Below are 20,609 nucleotides of genomic sequence, written 5' to 3' on the forward strand. Positions count from 1 at the left end.
AAAGCACTTATTTAGAAATTCGCAGTTGACGGTTAGGCGCAGTTTTCAGAGTTAAACTCTCTGTCAGAGTATTTCATTTTCTTCCTCTTGGTAGCTTATTGTTTTACCTTTGGGAAGCCGTTTGTACAATTTGCACTCACAGAGAAAATAAATTCGTCATTTGCTTTTCTTTTAAGAGCCCACGTGACCACTTTTGGCCAATATAATAATATTAACAATAATAATAATAAATAGATAACAGCAAGAAGTTCTCCACATTTCATGCTAGGAAAGCTCTACAAGCTGCTGCCATTTGAAAAACCGCCCCCCCCTCTCAAAAAATTACAAAAACTGAAAATAAATAAATATAAAGGTCTAAACAAAACCATAATACGCAAACAGTTCTCTTGATACTTTTGAATTAAATTATGTTTTGTGGCTTGCTCTATTATTCTGATGCTAAAAATGTAGTTCAGTGTTTTCTGATTCTGCTATTAACATTAAGAGTTGGAGTACTAGGCATTGGGCTTCAAAACTGAGCATTTTACTGTATGTGTGTCTGCCTGTGTGTCTTTCAGTGTGTTCTTTAATCTCTCTATCTGTTGCCGGTGCAAGTACATGCAACCAGTGTGAAGCACACAAGATTCATGAGTGCTTTTGTTTCTAATTGCATGTTTGCACTGGAATGAGTCTCAAGACAAGCATTAAGACAGGCGCCCAATGGGTGAAGTACAAAAGGTTGATAAAAATGCAGAATTTCGTTCCGATATTCTGCCCCATTTTCTTAGGTTCGTCAATATGTGGTTTATATTACATTGAGGAATCTTTATGTGGTACTTTTTGGTGGCCAAAATCATCAAAAGGTAGATAATTTGATCGAGAACATTCTGTTTTGAAGCCAATTTGTCGAGCAAAACTGTTAGCTGGTTGACCTTTCGAGGACCACTGCATAGCGAAGCAGAGCCCTTTTGACCCAAGAATAGGAGGTTCGACAGAGGGTATACTTGGTTTCTTGTATGTGGAATTTCAGTTCTTCGGTGCTCGTGGTTCGTCTCATCAATCCCTTCAAAGTACAAAGAATGGCTGTGTGGAAAGAACAGCCATGTTTCAGATAGGCAGATTAGGTAAGTTTTCACCTTTGTCGTACTACAGTTTACATTTAGAGCAATATCCGTAATTTAGTTAATAGTTATGGCTTGATTAGCGATTCGGTTCTATTTTATTTTGATTTTATAAGAGAAAGAGGAGTCTTAGTTTTCTTTTATATGCTTGGTCTGCAGCAAATATTATACCAAAAGACCATATTTTCTCTTGATTATACATAGTTGTGTTACATTAAAAACTCAGCTTTGTTCCTGGCCGGCGGCCTAAAATTTGTGACAAACTTTTCCCTGATTTTAGTGTGGAATTCGATATTTTAAAAATTGATAAATGCTGTTAATCCAATAGATCCATCAGAATCTATTGCAAGGTCATAATCAGCTAATGGTCCCCATTTCTTCATGTAAAAGTTGTAGCCTACTGAAAAAAGGTTATTAAAGACACTTCTTGTTTTTTGCAGGGAATGTCACTGGAAGGAATATATCATAATGCACAAATTTCCTTCCAGAATGCCACACTGGGCAGCACTTAGGGATTCTGATGAACATTTTCCCTTTGAAGGCTAATGCCCCCCCCTCCCCTCCCATAAAGTTTCTAACTCACCTTAGTTTGCATTTTTAAAAATTTCTTTATCATCTGTCAAGGCATGCATACGAGAGCTACGATTTGTTTCATGTTTAATCATGCTGTCAAATTGACAAGTTCCTGCTTCATTTTTGCACCCCCTTAAGCACTTTTCCACACTTCTAGTTAAACTCCCACTGATTATGACAGCCCAAGATATTTCCTTTAAAGGCACAGAGTCATACAAAGGCTTACCACAGCTTGATTGTCAGCACAAATCAATTGACAAGTTCAATTTGGAATTAATTTGAGATCCCAAATTTACGATAGTTTAAATTAATTGGGGTGAAGTCAAAAAGTGTGACTTTTCTGTTATATCAGCAACTAAAATAGATGTCACCAACCTTATTGATTCAAACACGATAATGAAGAAAAAGCTAGGGTGGTGAAATTCAGCCATTTTCCCACAAGGATAACTGAACATTGAGCTATGAAGACAAAAAACGGAGCAAAAGAGGGGAAATTCTCTGGAGCTAACATCAAGATTTTCCGCGCTGACTGCTATCACACTAACCACAAATAAAACCACTAACAATGGATCAGGCATGACATTTATGGCCACATATGGTCAGAATGAGAGCATAGCTGCTATGCACAGTGGAGGAGAATGAAGCTCATAGGCCTCCGGAGTCTGAGGGAGAAATTGATTCAGTCAATCAATCATTCCTTTATTTGGTAATGCAGGTTTTATGAAAAGTACCCTTCATTCGGTGTCCACTCCATGGACATTAACCATTCCAAAAAGGCAGGAACAGATAATGTCCAAGGACAAATGTGCAAGCGAAAATATTTGATGGATTAAATGGCACATATAGTCACAATTGAAACTATAGGCTGATGTGGACCTGTGAAGAGCAGGAGATGATTATAAAAGTAGAATAAATAAAAAGAGCTAATAGGAATAAAACTTTGTTAAATTAAAAAATTTAATTAAATAGAATAAATGTCTGATTGTCTTTACAGCATTTCAGCATTCTAACACATTTCTTAGCATTTGCTGTCATTTATTTTGAGTGCTATGCTGCAATAGCTATTTGGTGACATTTAGTGGAGGGTTGTTTTCTAGTTGGAATATGATGAGAACTTAAAGGGATGAAATGACTACAATGCAGCCTTGAAATTCTTGGAGGCTCAAGAAATAGGAGCCATTACAACATGGCAATGCAGGACAGTTGCAGCATCATTAGCCTATTCCAGGCTCTCGGTCTCTTTCTCTACCAGAACCCGCTCGGCCACTTTTTTTTGATCATGCCCACTGACTGAGAACCTGGAACAGGCTACAGCATCATTCAAGATGTGGCATTGTTCAAGAATAAGCCAAGTTATCAGGTTATGACAAAAGATAAATAAATCATACAGCAAAATTGATTTTACCATAACTTAAATGCTATATATGTTTACACCAAAATTGTACACCAAAATGTAAGTGGCAAAAAGAAAACCAAAAACAGCTTACTCAGGCTAACTCTACTTTGAACTTTGTTGTGAATATGAAATCACAACACTGAACACCGCAATTGCAGTGGACAGCAATAAGTCAACAGTTGCAACGAGACAGGAAAAAAGCCAACGAACCTTCACAACAAAAGCCAACAAAGCTGCTATACGATTAAAGCCAACAAATTTCACCATACAGCGGACGCAATTAAAATACAAAAGGCAAACGAAGTTGAAACCCAAAGAATTGTAATTAAATGCCTGATAACAACCACCAAAAGTGCTCTAAAACAGACAAAAAGTGATCACATCGCAGGGAAATTTTGGTGGAAATCAAGAAATAAACAACATCTCAACACTCAAACGGATTGATGAGGGGAACGGCTGGTTCAATCGACAGAGATACACGCGCATGAAACGTATACTATCAACGCATAAAACCTCCTATTGATAAGACTATTGGTAAGACATTTAAGAGAGAAAACGCGAACGTTTTACGTTGACTTCTCCCGTCCCGTTTTCAAGATGGCGGTCCCGCCACTTACCCGCAACAAAATTCAGCAAGAATACACGATAACGCGCGCACAAAACTAAAACAGATAATGCACAGAGACAAAAACTAACAACAAACTGTACACACCTACACTAAGTTAGCGAACAAAAGCGATATTAGGCCTGTTTTTTTGTCTTTCTTAACCTCTGTTGTCCTTTTTCGATGGCGTAATCTGAATAGGCTACTCGAAGCGCTCGCTCGTTGCTATGTGACGTCACACTGGTAGCGATGAGTCGGTCACGAATCAATACCGGAAAACAATAGAGTCACCCCCTCCCTCCTGCATTAAGAATAGAAATGCAACACCAGAGCAAAAGCCAACCTCCTTTAACGTTCGAGTAAATAGCGTTCAAAAGTGTTCACCTTAGTTCTTGTAATCCCAATCAGTTCTTTCCATTCTCTTCCATTTTCTCCAAGATCTAGTTAAAGACAGTCTCATCAAGTACCCAGCTCCCCACGAAACACAACAGAACAATGCTGGGTATTACGCGGTACTTCTGGTTTACTATTTGCCTTGGTGCAGTTCTTGTCCTCTGCTCGCTGTATTTCACGGACATGATCAACAATGGCTTACCTCTTTCTGCAGTTGTTTCTTTAAAGAAAGTACCTGGGTATCTATTTGGTAACGGAATCAGTAAATTAAACAATAATAATGAATTCAACTTGTCGATTAACACAATGAGAGGACAAGACAATTCTCGTAACAGCCTATATAAAAGTCGTCGTCAAACAGAAAAGTCGGTAATTTTGAGGAGGTTGCAAGACTTCCGACACGACTGGCTTCGTCAGCGGCGTGCACGCGTAGACTGGAAAAACATTATCAAGCCGTGTGTCGACAATATGGCCTGGGGATTAGTGAAGGAACATTGGGGCAAAACCAATAGAAGCAACGCTACAACAAGTGACATTATATTCCACGATATCAGGCCAGCTGGAGAGTTCAGCAAGATTTTCATCCAGTCAAAAACTTCAGACAATCGAACGAAGTTGATTGGTGGAGACACCTGGAGGGTTTACGTACGTGGCCCAACAAGCATTGCGGCCACTGTTTTCGATCACAATAATGGAACTTACGAAGCTCTATTTCTCATCACTGAGCCTGGAGTCTATCAACTGATGATTTACCTTGATTACAGTCTTTGTGATGGCTTCAAAGACCCACCTCGTGACTGGTTCATCATAGGCGACGTTCAGGGGCGCCATCAGAGAGAGGGAGTTCTGGGTCTGTTAGACGAATATTTGGTGAAACAGCCGTTTAAAAATGGACAACCTGCCTTAACAATAAATGTAGTTAAAGCCCAGCTTAAAGGCTCTCTTTCTGGTAAGTAGATTTCAGGGTGACTTTGAAAAGGGTGAATATATTTCATCGGTCAAGAACATCTCAGACTTTAAGGTGGCATACGGGTTACCAGCATTTTCCAGCTCTTAAGATTATTATGGATTAATGCTACCCCTCGTTGTTTGTTGATGTTACAATACGGTTATTGACGTATTCAAATGCAACTTTTTGCTGAATATAATTGAGAGCAATATTAAACTTTCCAAAATCTAAGTTGGCTCTGAATCGGCTCCAACATGTATCATTTATAAATCGAGCTCGAAAAATAAATCCTTCTGGCATTGTTAAGAAGTAGTGGAAAACGTAAAGGTAAGAGAATATACGAAAAAATTCGTGAAATTGTCAAAACCTATAAATGTATTTTCGTTCAGGAAACCTAAACATAGTGGTCTAGCTTTATTAGTAAGTAAAAATTAGTTACTGACACTGAAGCTAAAAAAGAGTGGTTTGGTGGGTTAAGCGTGCACAAGGCCGTGATGTCGAATTGATAAAGTATGTTTCACTTAATATCCTTATCTTAACGCTAAGAGCATTTCTTTATGAATGAGAGTACTCAGCCAGAACAGTGGTGTGACCAGAAATCCAACAAAATTTCCATGATTTGGTTCCTAAGAGATATTTTCTGTTTGTGTTTAAATGGAGGTTAGACAGAAGATGATGGAGGAAGGAAGACAAAAATCGAAATTCATCACTCTTCTGGAATTTGGAGTGGCACAAGCCAATGGAAATTTCGGATACGTTCTATTGTTTCGGGACCCGTCATTACCCGTTATCTACAAAGGATTTTGAGGCGGTCGCGTCCTTACGTTTTGTAGGCTTATACCTTGGCTAAATGTGCATTACCAAAACCAAATCTTTACGCGTTTCTGCCAAAAATGCGTAAAGATTTGGTTTTGTTTAATGAAAAAAATGAACATTAAGAATTTTGAAAACGAGTTCAACTGTATTGTTTCAGTATAAGAGCCTTTCAAGAGTTAAATGTTACCAATGAAGTATTTTAACTTGTCGTTCCTCATGCAGACAAACTTGAAGGACTTGTCTCCTGTTCGGAAACCTGCAAGTATTTATGGGATGGATTTGGTGAATGGAAAAATGACCAGTGGATGCCATATCTTAAAGGTTGGAAATAATTTATCATAGTCTTTCAATTCTTACTTGAAAGAACCAGCGAGAGGTGCATAAGGCAAAACCAGTAAAGTGTTTGTAAAAGCAACGACGACGACGGCTCACACCGATTAAAAACATTATTCATAATATCACGAATCTCTCAATCCATTCGGTTCGTCAGTTTTAAAATTAATAAAAATACACATATGGAAATTCGCCGCTCTTGCAGAGTTTGGCAATTTCTTGTTTCTTTTTTCTACATTGTCACACTGCAATGGACTTTACCTTTGCCTCAGTAATATGTATTTGCCTTTTACCGATTTTGGTTTACTCAACCTGCTTTCTTTCTTTGTATATAACAGAGTCTTACAAATGGTCGATGCCGCAAAGTTACACACAATCTGGAACGCTTTGGATCTACGGTGATTCACTGGGTCGTCGGCTGTACGAATCTGTTAAGACTTGTTCCTTATGCAAGTTGCTTTATAAAAAATGCAGCAATAGCGTCATGCATACCTACGATGCTCAAAACAGAGGCTTAAACATTGCACTGGAAAGAGATCTTGATTTCAGACCTGAAAAAGTCGTCGAAACCATTGTCAACGTTCTTCGCAGGCCAGAAATGCAAGAAGAGGAAAGCGCCTTGCTTTTAAACCTGAACCTACATTTTGTGGGTAGGATCAATTTTACCACTTTTCAAAAGTTAATAGACGACTTGATACTGACTTTCAAGACAGAAGAACTCTCACAAGGTGAGAGAGTTCCAAAGGGTAAAGCTAGGATCATTTGGAAGTCATCCACCGCCATTTGCAAGGAAAAGGCCTCGTCCTTAAATAGAACGGATGCTAGATTCGTTACTACCCAGGTTTGTACTCTCTGATTTATCAGCTTTTAGAAAAGCCAAACAAATGTAATCACTCTAGACAGTCTGAAATTGCACGGGCAATCCAGTGAATCAAATTCAAACTTCGAAGCAAATCTGTCCACATGATGTAAAATCTCGTCTATGTGACATGTATGTAGTAGTTATTTCTTATTTCCAATCCATTTCATACCTGAAAACATAAGTTGAGGGAACTTGTTGCCGAATCTTCTGCTGCAGAAGTTATATGGAGATCGTGAGAATACTATAGCTCTGAATATATATTTGAAAGAAATGCATCTATTGCTTCTTTTCGCCGAATATATACTCTACATTGATAGGAAAATTCCTAGCTGTAAGGTATTTGTTGTTGATTTCGAGTTAGGTCAAGGTTACGACGTATTGGATTTTAGTGGATGTCCATAAAATGGCTATTAATCGTAAAAGTCATATTATATAAAAACAGCGCAGAAAAAATATTGAAGTCATGAAACATTTGATGGCTTTTTTGAGAACTTTAGTGCTTCCACTATCCATGTTCGAATAATGTATATTGCTGTTGCTCATTGCAGATATTTGCCATTAAAGGCTAGTGATAAGTGAATACAGATGGTGAATCTTAAGCTCGGTAACTGAATGTAAAAGGTGAGTTGATCAACATGACACGAGCGTGGGACAAAGAAAAAAATCTGAGTCTCCGACAGGAATCGAACCCATGAACTTCCGAACACCGGGCGGGCGCTCTATCCACTGAGCTATGAGAACTCATGGATGGGCTACTTAAGATGGATAGAGCGCCCGCCCGGTGTTCGGGAGGTCATGGGTTCGATTCCTGTCGGGAACTCAGACTTTTCCTTCGTTCCACGCTCGTGTCATATTGATCAATTCACAATTTAAGGCTATTCACAACACTACGAAATATGCGCCTTACTTAAGATGGAGCCACGGAGAGAAATGGAATTGTCTAGTTCAAATGAATATCTGTGCCTTGACCCTGACAACTGTTTAACATTTCATTTTCAAGTGGCCCTTCTTGTTGTAGAAATACTTAACCAAAGACAGCTCATTACGGATCATTCACTCCCCAAACCCAACATTTGTGCCAAGTTTGAGTGAACTCGATGATTTGAGCTGTATCACTTGTCTATATTCACTTTTAAGGATTACTTTTACGTTTATAATGTAAGGAGAAAATAATTTTTGTGTTGTTTCGATAGGACAGGTCAGTTTTGATTGCCACTCGTATTACAGGTGCAATTGCCTTGTGCAATGATACATGTAGCCGATGCAAAGCGCGGTAATACGTCTGCGAGCGAGTCACAAATTATTGGTTTCTTTTTGGATTGAATGACATAGTGGCGCGATTTTCTATTAAGTCACTTACTTGGCGGGGTAATGCTAGACCAAAAATGCGAATTACTATCGACACTTAGATGAAAACCGCTCCAGAGGGGGACCTCTTTTCTAACTGGCTGTCAAATATCAGTCGCACGCGTTCGAAACTAGTACAGTAAGTTTCAAGATATTTAGTTGTATTTAATTTTATAACTTTATTGTGAGGAAAAGTAATAAACCTGCCAAATTACAAATACTGCGGAATATAACTTGAGGAATCTCTTCTGATGTCTAAAATAATGGCGCGCGAGTAAAAATATTTGATGGATTGTACATGAACCTGATGGATGTCAGACGTAATCAACCGACGTTATCCCCTATTGATTATTAGTCAAATGATTTTAAAGGGGCACTGACAGAAACATAACTTGGAAAGCCAAGACTTAAAAATAGCTTTCATTGATGGAAAGTAACACAATGGTTTAGGTCTCAGGCGTCCCAAACTCACGATTCGAGGAATCGATCAAATATTAATGGTCTGAATATGTAGGCTTATCTAGTGGTACGTGACCAACTTAAGTTTGCGGTGTCGTGTTACACTTTCGCCCTTGAGAATTTGAGCGCTCTATATCTAGAACTATGGAGGCGCGGTGCGATGGCATCATGGTCAATACGCTCGTCTCCCGATCGAGAGGTCCGGACTCGAGCCCTGGCCAGGGACACTGTGTTGTGTCCTTGGGCAAGACAGTGACTCTCTCCCCCCAGGAGTATAAATGGGTACCGGAGAATTTGTTGGGGAAACCTAACAAATTGCGGGTGAGTGACCTGCGATGGATTAGCAATCTGTCCAGGGGGAGTAGGGACACTCCTACCCGCTTCATGCTACAGAAACTGGGATAAGCTCCGGCAGCTATGAACCAGACGGCTCCAAGACTTCACTTATTTCTTATTATATCTAAAACTGCCATTGTATGGAGTTTAACATAACCGTAACATAACGAAGGATAAAAAACGCGCCACGAAATAAAATAAAGAACATATACTCACCTTGCTTGGCTTCAGTTGTCCATATGGTCCATTTCATCGTTTTGGTTTTTTGAGGTGTTTGTAGCAGTTTTCTACAAACACCTCAAAGACCAGCCAAGAAGACGAAATAGGCCAAATGGACAACAGAAACCAGGCAAGGTGAGATTTTTTCTCTATTTTATTTTAAAAAAGAACATTTTATTTCGTTGGGCGTATTTATCTTTCTTTATTTTAAACGCCATTAGACTACGAGTAGTCCCTCATTCGCTTAGTCCGTCGTGCGTGACGCGAAAGAAAACCGCGAGAAAAAAATAGCCGCGCGAAATCCTATGAATCCTTGGTAGTAAATCCAAGGGGTTAATAAGCTATTTAGAGTTTGTAAATGAAATACAAGAGCAACCTAAAAAGCATCTCAACCTTGCGTTTTGATGTTTTTGTTACGTACCGTTGTATTTTTTTGTATCCTGCATCATAAATGAGATTTCAGTGTGAATAGAGTATAACAATAGATTATCGCTTAGATAACAATAGAGGCAGGGTGTTAAGGACCACGATTGGTACATCTGTTAGAACCTCAATAAAACATTTTTGCGTTCTCTACTTTCAGCGAGTTGCGCTCTTCAACGCCTACGCCGTGTCAGCCATGTGCAAAGCAGGATTTGACGTCATAGACGTGTATTCATTGACCGATTCGTACCCAGGTAGATGCATAGACCATGTTCATTACGACAATAAAGTTTTTAACATGGTGGAGACAATGCTTGAGCAGTACAAAGTACACTATAACAAGAAACTGGATGAACATGAAAAACATGGTAAAATAAAACGTTGCATAAGTACAGAAAACAGCTTTTCAAAAATTCAGGTTTAGTGGGAGATGAATTGAAAGATGTAATAGAAAAAGATAACAACTTTCTTCTATATTAAAGTCTTCAAACGCAGACAACCAAAATGGGAAAATGTTTTCAACTGTATTCCAATTAACGACACCTTTGAAGCTGAAATAAGGCCGAGTAGCAATTTACTAGACCCCACCACCTTCTCTCTAATGACATTTTCAAATTTCGTAGAAAGGTTGTAGTTGTAGTTGAACAGTAATAATAAAGTATCATAGCTTGTCTCACGATGTACTGTGGTAACTTATTAAGGTGGCCGAACACAGTGGTCGCGCGCGCTTTTGCTGATGCAATTCAGCGCGTGCACAAGGATTGCAAAAAAACAAACATGCCGTCAATAGAGCGATCATTTTATTTACTCAACACCCGCAGTATCTGTGCTATTTTTCTCTATAACTGAACGTAGTGTATTGATGGCTTTAGTCTTTTATGGCAAATATATGTTAGAAAAGGTAAAGATGCAAAGAACTCGGCAATTCTCAGCTTTTTCTTTGTTACCAAAAGAACCCAGTTAAATGCAGCGCATGCGTAGTAAGTCAAAAAATTGCGATTGAATGAAAATTTGCACTCTCGGAAATACGCCTATTTCTCGAGAACCACTCATTAGAATTTCACGAAATTTGGCACGAAAATACTTTAGGAAATAAGTAACTGGAGTATCGAAAATAATTGAACTTTAAGAAAGGAAACTCTAGATATTCCAGTAAACCTTCAACAAGGGATAATTAAAGATCACTCTGTTAAATTATTAGCAAAATGGTGTTAACTTGTGAGAATGGTTACAAGTTTGTTGCATGCAAATTGTAAAGAAAATCTAATGACTAGATTTTCTACAAATAAACAAAACCGATTTTAAAGGCCTGTTTATTTTTATTCGTGTTGCCATGGCAACGGCACATACGTCAACTTAACCATCAAAAAACTTAAGTTTGTGTTGTTAACTTGCTTACTGCCAGTTTTGGCGACCGAGAGATCAAGGGTTTTAGAGGAAAAGGTGAATGAAACACAGGTATCAAAAACTGTGTTCAGCCACCTTAACTCGACTGGCTAGCCGTCACCTAGAAAGCATGATGCTTTCTACTTGTTGTTGTTGTTGTTGTTGTTGTTGTTTTTCTCTTATAAGAAGAGATTTGGAAATACATGAGACAAGAAATATAAGTGATAGAAACCGACGTTTCGGTGCATCTTGCGCCATTATCAAGGTTACATAATTAAAGATAAAAAGCGGTTTGGGAAGAGGCTAAGTTGAAGCGAATTTGCATAAAAGAGTGCAAAGCTAATAGACCAATTTCGATATATTAAAATTCAGCCTAGCACAATAGACCTCAGCACGAGACTCTGGGGAATAAACCCCACAAACTCTGTAGTTATTCCTCAGAGCTTCGCACTGGGGTCTATTGTTTTAGGCTGAATTTTAATATATCGAAATTGGTGTATTACATGAATACTTTAGCACGAAGAGAGTCAGACTGCACATTCACTGCTGGTTTTTATCTCCATTGATGTTAAAACATCAATGGAGATAGTGGAATCGAAATTCCTGAAGCATGGACACCTACGACCAAAAAGCACAACAGCCGGTTACAATGCGGACATATGAGGGAACAGCGTCACAAAGTCGGAATGATGATGAGGATCCAAATGCACCGATAGCAGTGAACCAAGGTGCTAGAAATAGCCTTGCGGCCAGGGAAGGCTTCATAATCTGTTTCAGTGACATGCCGATGTTATCAAATAAGAAACAAACCAGAAAGGCCAATGGAATATGGGACAAACTTTAAGATGAAGTTACGGTATTAATAGTGCTCTAAAAGTAAATAGTGCGTTCGGTAGAGTCATTCCCGATACTTTCAAGAGATGGCGGACTCCGCCGACGCCAATAATCTGGAACAAAAGGAGATCATTATATATATCGGATCACGTCTAAATCAACGTGAAGAAAGACTTAGGCAGGAAAAAAATGGAAGGAAAAGAGCATGAGCGGAAAAAGCCGGGAATGCCGATAAATCAAGTAATCCCGCAATGATGAACGAATTACACAACACGAAACCTTCCTCTCCTTCTCCACCTAAACCAAGTTCAGATCTACGAACTGAACTTATAACTTAGCTTAATAAAGATACCAAACGTGCCTGTGAATGGATGTTCAGCGCGCGGGGCCGACGTAAGTGTCTTGTTTACCCAATCAATGCCATCACATTAAACTCTGAGCCTGCATCGAGATGCCTGTCCGGGGCTTAAAGGAACGTTTGATTAATCAATCTAAAACAGATCTTAAGGAATAAAAACCCAGATGATCTGGAATACTTGTTCTATGTCGTTGGCAGTGGGAGCCACGAGCAGTATTATCATGCTCGGCAATTGAAGTTAAGGCTGCCGCACACTGGCCGTTTTTTTTGTTGGGGTCTAATTGGGTAAAAATTTGTCGGGCTATCAGCTTGCCGCACACTAGCCGATTTTTTGTCGCGACTAACCGCGTTGAGGCTTGGGGCCGGGTCATCCAAAATCAAGATGGCGCCTATTCCACTGACGTGACTCTCATGACATTTCCTAATTGGTTGAGGCGTGCGCGAGCCACGAGAAATTGTCTTGGTTCACCGCACACTAGCCGACAAGGCCCGACAAGACGTTTTGAGATCTAGCACTGTCAGATATCGCCCGACAAGCTCCGATCTTGTCGCAGACTTGTCTGAATTCACCGCACAATAGCCGACAAGTGAAGATTTTTTGCCGGCTAGTGTGCGGCGGTCTTAATTGTGTAGAAAATATCGCACAATTGCACAGCCGAGAGCAAAAAAACAAAAACAAAAACAAAAACAAAAAACACAAAAGTGCTAGTAGAAACTCAGTACATGGAGCAAAGATTGTCAGTACTTTAGGTGACCATGCACGGCTACCAATTGCTTTTAGCTGTTCGTATACGCAACGAATCGTAAAATTCCGTAAGTAACGACCTCCGAAAGTAGTGAGCCTACTCCTTCCCCCGAAAATAGAGGCACTAGGGCTCAAAAGTATAATTATTTTTCCAATCAATAACCTGAATAACGTACGATGAACTGATGACGATTCAACAAGGGAATGAACGAATAACTGAACATTATTTTAATAAGTGTCAGAGTTTTTAGCTAGATATTAGCTAATTGTGGACATTAAAGGGAAGACATTGCTTATGCCAGGCCGGGCGTCATGAAGCGCCGTGGTAGAAAAAAAAAAAAAAAAAAGACCCGCAAAATTTTCATCAAGTAACAAGAACGTTGTTTTTTTGAAACTAACTTAGCTTCTTTTGTGAAGCCAAGTACTATTTGCTAATAAGAATAAGGTGGTTTAGGGTTGTATAAAATGAATTTAAAACATCATACATTATTTCATATTGGAAGGGAATGGGTTTTTTCTGACAAAGAGAAGAATATCAATGGCTCGAAAAGCAGGAGGAACTCGAAAGCATCTCTGTGAACTCGCTATATCCCGCATCAATAAACGAAATTTCCGCTCCGATATACTGTGTTTGGGTTTATAAAGATTAGTTTGAAAAAAAAAGGTTGTATAATCGTGTCAGTGTGAATAGGTTAATTTAACATATCTAAAGACTCTATGTACTTTGACACTCGCTCATTAGATCATATCATTCGTTTTTATTCATATTTGTATCTTATTATTTATCTCATGCATTTTACCCCCCCACATTCTTTCGCTTTTCACACGTTTTTACTTCACATCTGTATATAAGCCTTACGCGGAATATTTTTTCTTATCCCTGATGAAGCCGTAAATCGGCGAAAGCTTGGATTTTTTTAAACGATTTTAACGTCATTTTACAGTAGTGTAAGGCCTCAATTGAACTTTTACCACTTTCATAATTACGTTAATTCAATACAAAATAAAGAAACAACAACCAACCATACAGTTAGTTTTACTCAGTATTTCACGCTTTGATTTTTCTCGTAAACGTCGCTTGTATATATCTAAAGTAACTAAGAACTACTCAGAAAAACAGAAAGATAAATTCTAAACCATGGAACCTTTAACGAAAAAAAACTCGAACCATATTCATTCCATCTTAAACATAACACGTGTTATAAATATATTTGGACATTTAAGACCAGTTGACCGCTTTTGAATTTCTAGTAAAAAGCTAGAGGGGATGTTAAGGGTGTGTATCCAAGTCAGAGGAATGCATCAAAAATATGCACATAAGAGATGGACATCACCTGTCAAAAATGAATATCGGCTTAGACTCAATGAGACCTTTAAAAGAAACTATTCCGCAGAATTTTGGTGTATGCCTTCAGAGAATGTTACAAGATCTGAACGATGCATTGCAATGCTGCCAACCGAAAGTACTGATCTTTTTCACGAACTAAATAAGAAAATTAAACTTATATTTTAAATATTACCAAGTCTTCTTAGCAGAACAAAGTATGATAATGCTTTCACAAACCACACGGTGCATGTGAAGTTCATATCTTATATCAAATAACAAAATCATCCGTTGTCAGTTGTACAAGAATGCCACTTAAAAATGAGCAATAAGTAGGGTAACAATGGGTGATAAGAATAAGAATAATTAAGGTTAAAGGTGTTATTTTAATGTAATATTTTCACACTTTTTCCTGTTTCGCGCCTTCAGCCTTAATTAGTTTGCCGCCAAGCTACGGAAAGAATTAGATTTTCGCATGCTCGTGTTGTACGTGTGCGAAAAACAGCCCAAGCTAGAAATTTTGCAAGTTTTCTGCTCACTGACACCATTAACTAGGATTGTCAACGACCAGATTGTCAAAATCGAGGCCATGAATTTATTTGCCTGTAATTTGGCCAATAAGCTGGACAGATTGGAGATTGTCGAAGAAGGCAAATTCGATATGATTGTGTAAGCACCAGCGGAAAGAGCAATAGATGAGCGATTTCTGCAATCGCTGAAGAAGGATGCTGAACAAATTAAACACACTCACGCACGATTTCGTTGCATAGTTGCTATATGTAAGCTGAAGATTTACCTGGCAAATTCTGCACACGTCATTTAAATTGTTTTCTTAGTTTGGCGACCTATTCTCGCCTTTTCCATACTTGAAATGTTTTTATATTCTACCATTCCCTTGCCGCGAGCTAGAGCAGGCGAGAAAAACAAGAAATAGGAGCCGCGGCGAAAATGATAGCGTCCTTACAGGCGTCAATCACGCAACTTGAAGTCCTATAGTAACAGATGAAATGCTAATTAATGACATGTGCCACCCCTCAGATGTCTTCATGTGGAAACTTAGCAAGGTTAGATCAGTTTGAGACGAAGAAAAGCTCCTTACCCCGATTCTGACTGTTCCATAAATTTCCTGCAGATTTTGATTTCCTGGGTTGAGCTGAGGCCAAAAAGAAGATTTAAGGTAGGTAGCAAGAATTCACTGATGTAAATATTGCCGCCAAATGAAATTGCAGTCAATGTTGATACGAGTAAGGTGCGCATTTATTCATCAAAAAGCACTTATTTAGAAATTCGCAGTTGACGGTTAGGCGCAGTTTTCAGAGTTAAACTCTCTGTCAGAGTATTTCATTTTCTTCCTCTTGGTAGCTTATTGTTTTACCTTTGGGAAGCCGTTTGTACAATTTGCACTCACAGAGAAAATAAATTCGTCATTTGCTTTTCTTTTAAGAGCCCACGTGAACACTTTTGGCCAATATAATAATATAAGCAATAATAATAATAAATAGATAACAGCAAGAAGTTCTCTACATTTCATGCTAGGAAAGCTCTACAAGCTGCTGCCATTTGAAAAACCACCCCCCCCCCCTCAAAAAATTACAAAAACTGAAAATAAATAAATATAAAGGTCTAAACAAAACCATAACACGCAAACAGTTCTCTTGATACTTTTGAATTAAATTATGTTTGCGGCTTGCTCTATTATTCTGATGCCAAAAATGTAGTTCAGTGTTTTCTGATTCTGCTATTAACATTAAGAGTTGGAGTACTAGGCATTGGGCTTCAAAACTGAGCATTTTACTGTATGTGTGTCTGCCTGTGTGTCTGTCAGTGTGTTCTTTAATCTGTCTATCTGTTGCCGGTTGCAAGTACATGCAACCAGTGTGAAGCACACAAGATTCATGAGTGCTTTTGTTTCTAATTGCATGGTTGCATTGGAATGAGTCTCAAGACAAGCATAAAGAATAGAAATGCAACACCAGAGCAAAAGCCAACCTCCTTTAACGTTCGAGTAAACAGCGTTCAAAAGTGTTCACCTTAGTTCTTGTAATCCCAATCAGTTCTTTCCATTCTCTTCCATTTTCTCCAAGATCTAGTTAACGACAGTGTCATCAAGTACCCAGCTCCCCACGAAACACAACAGAACAATGCTGGGTATTACGCGGTACTTCTGGTTTACTATTTGCCTTGGTGCAGTTCTTGTCCTCTGCTCGCTGTATTTCACGGACATAATCAACAATGGCTTACCTCTTTCTGCAGTTGTTTCTTTAAAGAAAGTACCTGGGTATCTATTTGGTAACGGAATCAGTAAATTAAACAATAATAATGAATTCAACTCGTCGATTAACACAATGAGAGGACAAGACAATTCTCGTAACAGCGTGTATAAAAGTCGTCGTCAAACAGAAAAGTCGGTAATTTGGAGAAGGTTGCAAGACTTCCGACACGACTGGCTTCGTCAGCGGCATGCACGCGTAGACTGGAAAAACATTATCAAACCGTGTGTCGACAATATGGCCTGGGGATTAGTGAAGGAGCATTGGGGCAAAACCAATAGAAGCAACGCTACAACAAGTGACATTATATTCCACGATATCAGGCCAGCTGGAGAGTTCAGCAAGATTTTCATCCAGTCAAAAACCTCAGACAATCGAACGAAGTTGATTGGTGGAGACACCTGGAGGGTTTACGTACGTGGCCCAACAAGCATTGCGGCCACTGTTTTCGATCACAATAATGGAACTTACGAAGCTCTATTTCTCATCACTGAGCCTGGAGTCTATCAACTGATGATTTACCTTGATTACAGTCTTTGTGATGGCTTCAAAGACCCACCTCGTGACTGGTTCATCATAGGCGACGTTCAGGGGCGCCATCAGAGAGAGGGAGTTCTGGGTCTGTTAGACGAATATTTGGTGAAACAGCCGTTTAAAAATGGACAACCTGCCTTAACAATAAATGTAGTTAAAGCCCAGCTTAAAGGCTCTCTTTCTGGTAAGTAGATTTCAGGGTGACTTTGAAAAGGGTGAATATATTTCGTCGGTCAAGAACATCTCAGACTTTAAGGTGGCATACGGGTTACCAGCATTTTCCAGCTCTCAAGATCATTATGGATTAATGCTACCCCTCGTTGTTTGTTGATGTTACAATACGGTTATTGACGTATTCAAATGCAACTTTTTGCTGAATATAATTTGCAGCAATATTAAACTTTCCAATATTAAACTTTCCATCTAAGTTGACTCTGAATCGGCTCCAACATGTACCATTTATAAATCGAGCTCGAAAAATAAATCCTTCTGGCATTGTTAAGAAATAGTGGAAAACGTAAAGGTAAGAGAATATACGAAAAAATTCGTGAAGTTATCAAAACCTATAAACGTATTTTCGTTCAGGAAACCTAAACATAGTGGTCTAGCTTTATTAGTAAGTAAAAATTAGTTACTGACACTGAAGCCAAAAAACAGTGGTTTGGTGGGTTAAGCGTGCACAAGGCCGTGATGTCGAATTGATAAAGTATGTTTCACTTAATGCCCTTATCTTAACGCTAAGAACATTTTTTTATGAATGAGGGTACTCAGCCAGAACAGTGGTGTGACCAGAAATCCAACAAAATCTCCATGATTAGGTTCCTAAGAGATATTTTCTGTTTGTGTTTAAATGGAAGTTAGACAGAAGAAGGTGGAGGAAGGAAAAAAATATCGAAATTCATCACTGGATTTTGGAGTTGCACAAGCCAATGGAAATTCCCGATACGTTCTATTGTTTCGGGACCCGTCATTACCCGTTATCTACAAAGCATTTTGAGGCGGTCGCGTCCTTACGTTTTATAGGCTTACAACTTGGCTAAATGTGCATTAAACAAAACCAAATCTTTACGCGTTTTTGCCAAAAGTGCGTAAAGATTTGGTTTTGTTTAATGAAAAAAATAAACATTAAGAATTTTGAAAACGAGTTCAACTGTATTGTTTCAGTATAAGAGCCTTTCAAGAGTTAAATGTTACCAATGAAGTATTTTAACTTGTCGTTCCCCATGCAGACAAACTTGAAGGACTTGTCTCCTGTTCGGAAACCTGTAAGTATTTATGGGATGGATTTGGTGAATGGAAAAATGACCAGTGGATGCCATATCTTAAAGGTTGGAAATAATTTATCATAGTCTTTCAATTCTTACTTGAAAGAACCAGCGAGAGGTGCATAAGGCAAAACCAGTAAGGTGTTTGTAAAAGCAACGACGACGACGGCTCACATCGATTAAAAACACTATTCATAATGTCACGACTCTCTCAATCCATTCGGTTCGTCAGTTTTAAAATTAATAAAAATACACATATGGAAATTCGCCGCTCTTGCAGAGTTTGGCAATTTCTTGTTTCTTTTTTCTACATTTTCACACTGCAATGGACTTTACCTTTGCCTCAGTAATATGTATTTGCCTTTTACAGATTTTGGTTTACTCAACCTGCTTTCTTTCTGTGTATAAAACAGAGTCTTACAAATGGTCGATGCCGCAAAGTTACACACAATCTGGAACGCTTTGGATCTACGGTGATTCACTGGGTTTTCGGCTGTACAAATCTGTTAAGACTTGTTCCTTGTGCAAGTTGCTTTATAAAAAATGCAGCAATAGCGACGTGCATACCTACGATGCTCAAAACAGAGGCTTAAACATTGCACTGGAAAGAGATCTTGATTTCAGACCTGAAAAAGTCATCGAAACCATTGTCAACGTCCTTCGCAGGCCAGAAATGCCAGAAGAGGAAAGCGCCTTGCTTGTAAACCTGAACTTGCATTTTGTGGGTAGGATCAATTTTACCACTTTTCAAAAGTTAATAGACGACTTGATACTGACTTTCAAGACAGAAGAACTCTCACAAGGTGAAAGAGTTCCAAAGGATAAAGCTAAAATCATTTGGAAGTCATCCACCGCCATTTGCAAGGAAAAGGCCTCGTCCTTAAATAGAACGGATACTAGACTCTTTACTACCCAGGTTTGTAACTCTCTGATTTATCAGCTTTTAGAAAAGCCAAAACCAATGTAATCACTCTAGACAGTCTCAAATTGCACGGACAATCCAGTGAACCAAAATCAAACTTCGAAGCAAATCTTTGCACACGATGTAAAATCTCGTCTATGTGACATGTATGTAGTAGTTATTTCTTGTTTCCAATCCATTTCACACCTGAAAACATAAGTTGAGGGAACTTGTGAGTTGGAGTTATATGGAGATCGTGAGAATACTATAGCTCTGAATATAATTGAAAGAAATGCCTCTATTGCTTTTTTTCGCCGAATATATACTCTACATTGATAGGAAAATTCTTAGCTAGTAAGATATTTCTTGTTGATTTCGAGTTAGGTCAAGGTTAAGACGGACTGAATTTTAGTGGATGCCCATCAAATGGCCATTAATCATCGTAAAAGTCATATAAAAACAGCGCAGAAAAAATTATTGAAGTCCTGAAACATTTGATGGCTTTTTTGAGAACTTTAGTGCTTCCACTCTCCATGTTCGAATAATGTATATTTGCTGTTGCTCATTGCATAAATCAAGTAATCCCGCAATGATGAACGAATTACAAAACATGAAACCTTCCTCTCCTTCTCCATCTAAACCAAGTTCAGATCTACGAACTGAACTTATAACTTAGCTTAATAAAGATACCAAAAGTGTCTGCGAATGGATGTTCAGCGCGCGGGGCGGACGTAAGTGTCTTGTTTACCCAATCGATGCTATCACATTAAACTCTGAGCCTGCATCGAGATGCCTGTCCGGGCGTAAAGGAACGTTTGATTAATCAATCTAAAACAGATCTTAAGGAATAAAAACCCAGATGATCTGGAATACTTGTTGTATGTCGTTGGCAGTGGGAGCCACGTCCAGTATTATCATGCTCGGCAATTGAAGTTAAGGCTGCCGCTCACTAGCCGATTTTTTGCCGGGTTCAAATTGGGTAAAAATTTGTCGGGCTATCAGCTTGCCGCACACTAGCCGATTTTTTTGTCGCGACTAACCGCGTTGAGGCTTGGGGCCGGGTCATCCAAAATCAAGATGGTGCCTATTCCACTGGCGTGACTCATGACATTTCCTAATTGGTTGAGGCCCGCGAGAGCCCAGACACATTGTCTTGGTCCACAGCACACTAGCCGATAAGAC

At 38.9% G+C, this 20,609-nt stretch overlaps 3 protein-coding genes across 3 annotated transcripts in view; 2 read left to right on the forward strand and 1 right to left on the reverse strand.

Annotated features, from left to right (window-relative positions):
- Window positions 1–20,609, reverse strand: part of LOC145484618 (uncharacterized) — a 407,604-nt gene that overhangs the window by 257,178 nt on the left and 129,817 nt on the right. The gene's annotated exons all lie outside the window — the stretch shown is intronic.
- On the forward strand, window positions 1,667–10,910 carry LOC145484594 (uncharacterized). Its single transcript, XM_081463190.1, has 4 exons — window positions 1,667–5,015; window positions 6,054–6,152; window positions 6,503–7,005; window positions 9,971–10,910. Exons 1-4 carry the CDS (start codon window positions 4,169–4,171, stop codon window positions 10,232–10,234), a joined length of 1,713 nt encoding a protein of 570 aa, XP_081319316.1. The 5' UTR covers window positions 1,667–4,168; the 3' UTR covers window positions 10,235–10,910.
- On the forward strand, window positions 16,032–19,493 carry LOC145485499 (uncharacterized). Its single transcript, XM_081464162.1, has 3 exons — window positions 16,032–17,445; window positions 18,491–18,589; window positions 18,940–19,493. Exons 1-3 carry the CDS (start codon window positions 16,599–16,601, stop codon window positions 19,491–19,493), a joined length of 1,500 nt encoding a protein of 499 aa, XP_081320288.1. The 5' UTR covers window positions 16,032–16,598.

This window comes from Orbicella franksi, chromosome 4 (assembly GCF_964199315.1).
Source record: "Orbicella franksi chromosome 4, jaOrbFran1.1, whole genome shotgun sequence".
NCBI classification, from domain to species: domain Eukaryota; kingdom Metazoa; phylum Cnidaria; class Anthozoa; order Scleractinia; family Merulinidae; genus Orbicella; species Orbicella franksi.